Raw genomic sequence first — 9588 nt, forward strand, 5'->3', positions numbered from 1 at the left:
TAGTAGGGGGATCAGTAGGTAGTTGACAACTAGAAAAATGCCAATAGCAAAAAGAAGGCAAATAATGAATTGCCATAATATTCAAAGAAATGTGTAATAAAAGATTGACGTCTAAGTTTTTCTCTGTCAATGTCAACAGTTTAAAAATATATACTAACAATATCAAATACCGGACAGGGTATGAGACAACGGTGAATAGCAATTATGGGAAGCATAAATTTCTGTATTTCTGGGAGGTATTCCACCCAAAGGGTTCAAAACGTAAAGTCTATGTATTCTTTGCTAGACATTCTGCTCATAATCGTTTATCAAGTGTGGATGAGTGCATCGTCAAGGACATTCATCTTAGAGTTGTTTACTATCACGAGAAAATGCAAAGAAGCTGAGTCTACTACCACCGTGTACGTGGTTGGTTAAATGGAACATGATGCTTCCATGTTCAGGTTGTGAAACAGCATGTATAATGCTAATGTAGCAATTAAATATGTTTATTTTCAAAGACAGCTGTTGAAAAAGATACACACCAAGATGTCATCAGTGGTTTCCTCTGCATGGAGAGACCTGGGATCATTTTTACTTTACCCTTTATAAGGTTCTGCCTGGTTTGAATTTTCTCTGACACTATTTTTAACAATCAGAAAATACACCCAATCCAGAAGGGGAGGAGCAAGATGGAGGAGGAGTAGGAGACCTAAATTTTGTCTGGTCCCAGGAATTCAGCTAGATAGTTATCAAACCATTCTGAACACCTACAAACTCAACAGGAGATTGAAGAAAAGAATAGCAGCAACTCTCTGAACAGAAAAGCGACCACTTTCTGGAAGGTAGGACGTGCGGAGAAGTGAATCCGAGGCGATATTCAGGAGGATAGATGGCGGGGGAGGGGGCCTCCGTCGGCCGCTTCTGGCAAGTGCTAGAGCCACGGAGCACAAAATCGGAACTTTTAGAAGTCAGCTCCACCAAGGGACGTCGCTCCAGTGGCTAAGCGGGGGGTGGAACCTTCATGGGACAGTGGTCTCAGGACCCTCAGGGTCACAGAAAGGCTGGGGGTGCCTGAGTGTGGCAGAGCTCCCAGGTATCGGAGCGGGGAAGTAGGCTGTAGGATGGAGCCGAGCAGTGTGCTCTCAGCTCGGGGTGGCCACAAACCGTGATCCGAGGCACAGTCCGGCCACGGCTCCTCCAGCAGGGACCCAACAAGCGGCAGATACGGGGAGACTCCCCTTCCCTCCCGGGGAGGAGCGGCGCGGGAGTGCACCGCAGGGATCTGCTGGGGAGCGCACCGCAGGGATCTGCTGGGTTTGGAGACTCCACACGAGGTCGGGTGCCAGAGATAGCAATGCTCGGTCACAGGCCGGGTGAGCACGCAGTGCGGCCGGAGACCGGGGACACGGGAGTGACTGCTTTTCTCTGGGGGCGCACTGAGGAATGGGGCCCTGAGTTCTTGGCTCCTCTGGGCGGAGATTGGGAGGCCACCATTTTTACTCTCGTCCTCCAAAGCTATACGAAAGTTTGCAGGGAACAAAAGCTCCCGAGAGCAAACCGGAGCAGATTACTTAGACCAGACTGGCAAGGGCGGGGCAACTCTGCCTCCGGCAAAGACATTTGGGAACCACGGCAACAGGCCCCTCCCCCAGCAAGAACAGCCAGCCAAGACCACGGTTACCAATCAATGAGAACGGCAGAATGCCCGCACTAGGGAAATACAACATATAGAATTCATGGCTTTTTTCCCATGATTCCTTAGTCTTTCAAAGTTAATTTTTTTTAATTTTCTTTATTTTTTCTATTTTTTAGTTGAATTTGTCTTCTTTCCCTCTTCAACCAACATCTATCAATTCTTTTTTTGGAAAATCTTTTTTAATTTTCATTTTTCCAGTCATATTCTATCCCTTCATTGTATTTAACCTTATTTATTCTCTCTATATAAGTTTTTCTTTCTTTAAAATTAGGGATACTGTTTCTTCTGGCAGAGCAAAATACACCCTAAATCTAATGTATGACTTTGTCCTTGTCTCCCGCCTGATCACATTCTTTTTTTATTTTTTTCATTCCTTTTTCAACCAACTTCTTATGTTATCAATTCCTTTTTTTGTTTGTTTTTTAATTTAATTTAATTTTATTATGTTATGTTAGTCACCATACAATACATCATTAGTTTTTCTGTGATAGGTATTAAGAAGGGCAGGTAATGCTTGGAATATTGGCTCTTATATGAAAACAATGAATCATGGATCACTGTATCAATTCCTTTTTTAAAATATTTTTAAATTTTTGGGGTACCTGGGTGGCTCAGCTGGTTAAGCGGCTGCCTTCAGCTCAGGTCATGATCCCAGGGTCCTGAGATTGAGCCCCGCATCAGGCTCCATGCTCAGCGGGAAGCCTGCTTTTCCCTCTCCCACTCCCCCTGCTTGTGTTCCCTCTCTCATTGTCTCTCTCTATCTCTCTCTCAAATAAATAAAATCTTTTAAAAAAATATTTTTTAATTTTCATCTTTACAGTCATATTCCATCCCTTTGTTGTATTTACCCTTATTTCTGTACATATATAAGTTTTTCTTTCTTGAAAATTTTGGGAGGCAATTTCTTCTAAAAGACCAAAATACACCCAAAACCTAGTGTGGCTCTATTCTATTCACCAGCCTGGTAATATTCTTTCTTTATTTATTTATTTTTCATTTCTTTTCCCCCCGGTTTCGGGTCTCTGCTGATTTGTTTAGTGTATATTTTTCTGGGGTTGTTGTTACCCTTTTACCATTTTGTTCTTTCATTCATCTATTCTACTCTGGACAAAATGACAAGATGGAAAAACTCATCTCAAAAAAAGAAAAAGAGGCAGTACCGACTGCCAGGGATCTAGTCAATACGGACATTAGTAAGATGTCGGAACTAGAGTTCAGAATGACGATTATAAAGATACTAGCTGGACTTGAAAAAAGCATAGAAGATACTAGAGAATGCCTTTCTCGAAAAATAAAAGAACTAAAATCTAACCAAAGTGGAAATAAAAAGGCTATTAATAGGTGCAATCAAAAATGGAGGCTCCAACTGCTAGGATAAATGAGGCAGAAGAGAGAATTAGGGATATAGAAGATGAAATGATGGAGAATAAAGAAGCTGAGAAAAAAGATAAACAACTACTGGATCATGAGGGCAGAATTCGATAGATAAGCGATACCATAAAGAAAACAACATTAGAATAATTTGGATCCCAAAAGAAGAAGAGAGAGAGGGGCAGACCCTATCTTGGAGCAAATGATAGCAGAGAACTTCCCTAATTTGGGGAAAGAAACTGGCATCAAAATCCAGGAGGCACAGAGAACCCCCCTCAAAATCAATAAAAATAGGTCAACATCCTGACATTTAATAATAAAACTCAAGTCTCAGAGACACAGAGAAAATCCTAAAAGCAGCTTGAGACAAGAGATCTGTAACCTACAATGGTATAAACATTAGACTGGCAGCAGACCTATCCACAGAGACCTGGCAGGCCAGAAAGGATGGGCATGATATATTCAGAGCACTAAATGAGAAAAATATGCAGCCAAGAATACTATATTCAGCTAGGCTGCCACTGAAAATAGAAGGAGTGATAAAAAGCATCCAGGACAAACAAAATCTAAAAGATTTTGCAAACACCAAACCAGCCCTACAAGAAATATTGAAAGGGGTCCTCTAAACAAAGAGAAAGTCTAAAAGTAATATAGACCAGAAAGGAACAGAGACAATATAGAGTAATGGTCGCCTTACAAGCAAAACAATGATACTAAATTCATATCTTTCAATAGTTACTCTGAATATAAATGGGCTAAATGCCCCAATCAAAAGACAAAGGGTATCAGATTAGATAAAAAAAATAAGACCCATTGATATGCTGTCTGCAAGAGACTCACTTTAGACCCAAAGACACCTCCAGGTTTAAAGTGAGGGGGTGGAAAACCATTTACCATGCTAATGGACATCAAAATAAAGCTGGGGTGGCAATCCTTACATCAGACAAATTAGATTTTAAACCAAAGACGATAATAAGAGATGAGGAAGGACACTACATCATACTTAAAGGGTCTATCCAACAAGAAGATCTAACAATTGTAAATATCTATGCCCCTAACATGGGAGCAGCCAATTATATAAGCCACTTAATAACAAAATGACAGAAACACATCAACAATAATACAATAATAGTAGGGAACTTTTAACACTCCACCCATGAAAATGGACAGATCATCTAAGCAGAAGATCAAAGCAACAGAAAACACATTCTTCTCTAGGGCACATGGAACAGAACAGATCACATCCTGGGTCAAAAATCAGGTCTCAGCTGGTACCAAAATAATGAGATCATTTCCTGAATATTTTTAGACCACAATGCTTTGAAACTAGGACTCCATCACAAGACGAAATTTGGAAAGAACTCAAATACATGGAGGCTAAAGAGCATCCTACTAAAGAATGAATGGGTCAACCAGGACATTAAAGAAGATTTTAAAAAGTGCATGGCAACAAATGAAAATGACAACACAATTGTTCAAAATCTTTGGGATGCAGAAAAGGCAGTCCCTAAGAGGAAAGTATTTAGCAATACAAGCCTTTCTCAAAAAACAAGAAAGACCTTAAATACACAATCTAACCCTACACCTAAAGGAGCTGAAGAAAGAACAGCAAATAAAGCCTAAACCTAGCAGGAGAAGAGAAATAATAAGATCAGACCAGAAATCAATGAAATAGAAACCAAAAGAACAGTAGAACAAATCAATGAAACTAGGAGCTGGTTCTTTGAAAGAATTAATAAGACTGATAAACCCCTGGCTAGACTTAATCACAAACAAAGAGAAAGGACCCAAATAAATAAAATCATGAATGAAAGAGGAGAGATCACAACCAACACCAAAGAAATACAATTATAAGAACATATTATGAGCAACTAGATGCCAGCAAATTAGATTATCTGGACGAAATGGATGCATCCCTAGAGATGTATAAACTACCAAAACTGAACGAGGAGGAAATAGAAAACCTGAACAGACCCATAACCAGTAAGGAAACTGAAGCAGTTATCAAAAATCTCCCAACAAAAAAGAGCCCAGGGCCAGATGGCTTCTCAGGGAAATTCTACCTAACATTTAAAGAATTAATGCCTATTCTTCTGAAGCTGTTTCAAAGAATAGAAATGGAACTCATTTTATGAGGCCAGCATTACACCTTAATCCCAAAACCAGACAAAGACCCCATCAAAAAGGAAAACTACAAACCAATATCCCTGATGAACATGGATGCAAAAATTCTCACCAAAGTACTAGCCAATAGGATCTAACAGTACATTAAAAAGATTATTCATCACGACCAAGTGGGATTTATTCCTGGGCTGCAAGGTTGGTTCAACACCCACAAATCAATCAATGTGACACACTACATTAATCAAAGAAAGAACAAGAACCATATGATCCTCTCAATAGATGCAAAAAAACCATTTGACAAAGTACAGCATCTTTCTTGATTAAAACTCTTCACAGTGTAGTGATAGAGGGTACATACCTCTATATCATAAAATCCATCTATGAAAAACCCACAGAGAATATCATTCTCAATGGGGAAAAACTGAGAGCTTTCCCCTAAGGTCAGGAACACGGCAGTGATGTCCACTATCACCACTGCTACTCAACACAGTCCTAGAAGTACTAGGCACAGCTATCAGACAACAGAAAGAAATTAAAGACATCTGAATTGGCAAAGAAGAAGTCAAACTCTCACTTTTTGCAGATGATATGATACTTTATGTGGAAAACCCAAAAGACTCCACCCCAAAACTGCTAGAACTCATACAGGAATTCAGTAAAGTGGCAGGATAGAAAATCAATGCACAGAAATCAGTTGCATTTCTATACACCAACAACAAGACAGAAGAAAGAGAAATTAAGGAGTCGATCCCATTTACAATTGCACCCAAAACCATATGATACGTAGGAATAAATCTAACCAAAGACACAAAGGATCTGTACTCAGAAAACTGTAAAATACTCAAGAAGAAATTGAGGAAGACACAAAGAAATGGAAAAACGTTCCCTGCTCATGGATTGGAAGAACAAATATTGTGAAAATGTCTATGCTACCTAGAGCAATCTACACATTCAATGCAATCCCTACCAAAATACCATTAAGTTTTTTCAAAGAAATGGTACAAATAACCCTAAAATTTGTATGGAACCAGAAAAAACACCAAATAGCCAGAGGGATGTTGAAAAAGAAAAAGCTGGTGGCATCACAATTCTGGACTTCCAGCTCTATTACAAAGCTGTCATCAAGACAGTATGGTACTGGCACAAAAACAGACACATAGATCAATGGAACAGAATCGAGAGCCCAGAAATGGACCTTCAACTCTATGGTCAACTCATCTTCGACAAAGCAGGAAAGAATGTCCAATGGAAAAGAGAGTCTCTTCAACAAATGGTGTTGGGACCATTGGATAGTCATATGTAGAAGAATGAAACTGGACCATTTCCTTACACCACACACAAAAATAGACTCAAAATGGAAGAAAGACCTCAATGTGAGACAGGAATCCATCAAAATCCTAAAGGAGAACACAGGCAGCAACCTCTTCAACCTCAGCCGCAGCAGCTTCTTCCTAGAAACATCGCCAAAGGCAAGGGAAGCAAGGGCAAAAATGAACTATTGGGACTTGATCAAGGTAAAAAGCTTTTGCACAGCAAAGGAAACAGTCGACAAAACCAAAAGGCAACCAACAGGATGGGAGAAGATATTTGCAAATGACATATCAGATAAAGGGCTAGTATCCAAAATCTATAAAGAACTTATCAAACTCAACACCCAAAGAACAAATGATCCAATCAAGAAATGGGGAGAATACATGAACAGACATTTTTCCAAAGAAGACACCCAAATGGCCAACAGACACATGAAAAGGTGCTCAACATCTCTCGGCATCAGGGAAATCCAAATCAAAACCTCAATGAGATACCACCTCACACCAGTCAGAATGGCTAAAATTAACAAGTCAGGAAACGACAGATGTTGGTGAAGATATGGAGAAAGGGGAACCCTCCTACACTGTTGGTGGGAATGCAAGCTGGGGCAGCCACTCTGGAAAACAGTATAGAGTCCCTCAAAAAGTTGAAAATAGAGCTACCGTACAACCCAGGAATTGTACAACTGGGTATTTACCCCAAAGATACAAATGTAGTGATCCAAAGGGGCGCCTGCACCCCAATGTTTATAGCAACAATGTCTACAATAGTCAAACTATGGAAAGAGCCTAGATGTCCATCGACAGATGAAAGGATAAGGAAAATGTGGTGTGTGTGTGTATGTGTGTGTGTGTGTGTATGTATTATTGTGCAGCCGTCAAAAAATTGAAATCTTGCCATTTGCAACAACGCAGATGGAACTAGAGGGTATTATCCTAAGCAAAATAAGTCAATGAGAGAAAGACAAGTATCATATGATCTCACTGATATGAGGAATTTAAGAAACAAGACAGAGGATCATAGGGGAAGGGAGGGAAAAATGAAACAAGACGAAACCAGAGAGGGAGACAAACCTTAAGAGACTCTTAATCTCAGGAAACAAACTGAGGGTTACTTAGTGGAGGGGGGTGGGAGGGATGGGGTGGCTGGGTGATGGACACTGGGCGGGGTATGTGCTATGGTGAGCGCTGTGAATTGTGTAAGACTGATGAATCACAGACCTGTACCTCTGAAACAGATAATACATTATATGTTAATTTAAAGAAAAGAAAATACAAGCACCCCAATAAAAGATACTCTACCATCACTAGTGTATTTTACTACAATCTCATTATTGGTGGATATTACCATTCTTTTAATTCTCTCATGTATTAGATATTAACTGGTAGTTTATTCATTCAAAAATATTGATTTAGGAGTAAATGTATCCAAGTATTATCTCAATTCTCATTTTTAAGATCATTCATAGAAATGCAGCTTTTCTCATGTTTTCTGTTTGCTAATCTTACAACTTGTACTCATTTCCTTTCCTATCTTAGACCATGTTAGTTCATAAAACAAACATTCTAGTTGGCTTCTGTTAACTAATGTGAGTAGTATTAAAGTGCAGCTATCTTATGGTAAAGTATTTTATCAATTGAGAAATGTGTCTTTTTAATTTAAAGAATCTGTATCAGAAAAATTAAGGAATACAACGAAGAACTTTTGGGAACAGATATAAATCCATGAAGTACAATCACACTGATGACAAGTAGGGGTGCCGTGAAGATCATATCCAACGTACACTCTATTAAGGTTCAGGGGATATGTCTCCCCATGACGTTATTATTACCAGTAATAAGAAGTACATTTGCAGAACATTCTGACTCTTTAAAATCACCTCCTTTAATCTTTTCAGTGGTACAAGAAGGCTGGGTGCTTCTGTATACTTACTGTCATTCTGCTTTTGAACTTTACTTTCCTCAGGGACATCTTTGCTTACTTCGTCAAAGGGCAAGGCCTGATCTGCTGGTAGCAGCAAAGTCACAAGTAGCGTTAAGTCCATGTGCACAAAATTTAGGCAGCTTTAGAAAAGCCCAGAGCCTTGCTGTTCCCTCCCTGAGAAAAAGCCACTTGCTCTCCCGGAAGCTTCTCAAAGAAAATCATGATGGTTGTGATGCAGATGCCTGTTTTATCTTCCATCTAGCCTCATCTGACAAGACTCCCAGAGACACACAAAAAAATCCACGTTCTATCCATTTTATGGGTAAACATGGAAAATGCCACAAGGTAAGATCAAGAGAATTGCTCTTGGCTCTATTAAGCAATATTTCTCTTCTGCTCCACATAGGCAACCCCCTCTTCCAGCCCTTGCAAATGCAAAAGTCCAACTTCCATATGAAAGCCACAGTGCTAGTTGACCAAGAACATCAGATAGCAGGCATGGTCTAGAACAGAGTGTCTAACATAGATTTTTCTATATAAAGTCCTGGAAAGAGGAGTACTCGTGGCATTTATGTCAATTAATAATATGGCATTGATGTCAACTCTTTGCTAAGTGACACTTTTAGTATTTCCCTATCTAGAAATATGAAGTTAGCCTACCTAAGGAATATGTTTTGTAGAAATAGCTAAACAATGATTGTAAAAGCAGCACCTCTATAGGTGGAATAAAGTATATAAATAACTGTGCAGTTATTATTTCTAACAACTTTAACCAGAGAAAAGGAGTGTAAAGGAAAAAGAACAGGATTATGAAACTCCAAAAAATCTAATATTAAAATTAGGAATCCATGCTGATCGTATTAACCACACAACTTCCTGTGAGACACAACAAAATAGTAATAAATGACACATCATGGCTTCTCTCTCTCTCCTGGAGAATTTTGTGTTTGAAAGATTCGATCCTAGGCTCTTGCTTGCTGAGTAAAAACTGAAAATGGACTGATTGATTCAGGTTGAAAGGGGTCAAGTGTTAACAGCAGAAAAGAAAGGAAGAGAATGGGAAGCTCCATGGGAAATGCAAGACAGGGCTTTGGAGGAGGTTTCAGAGTTGAGAATGGGGTAGCATCCATAGTTTGAGAGAGAGACAAAAAAATGGAAGCATGGCTTTTTAAGACATCACT

The 9588-nt window shown here is 39.4% G+C and overlaps 1 protein-coding gene across 1 annotated transcript in view; it reads right to left on the reverse strand.

The window, feature by feature from the left end:
* LOC113934838 (histone-arginine methyltransferase CARM1-like) overlaps nt 1-8528 on the reverse strand; it is a 183107-nt gene extending 174579 nt beyond the window's left edge. Inside the window, exon 1 of the mRNA XM_027616399.1 lies at nt 8417-8528. Coding sequence (XP_027472200.1) covers nt 8417-8528 — 112 coding nt within the window. The remainder of the gene's footprint in view (nt 1-8416) is intronic.
* Nucleotides 8529-9588: the final 1060 nt, after the last annotated feature.

The sequence above is a fragment of the Zalophus californianus genome, chromosome 13 (assembly GCF_009762305.2).
Source record: "Zalophus californianus isolate mZalCal1 chromosome 13, mZalCal1.pri.v2, whole genome shotgun sequence".
NCBI classification, from domain to species: Eukaryota; Metazoa; Chordata; class Mammalia; order Carnivora; family Otariidae; genus Zalophus; species Zalophus californianus.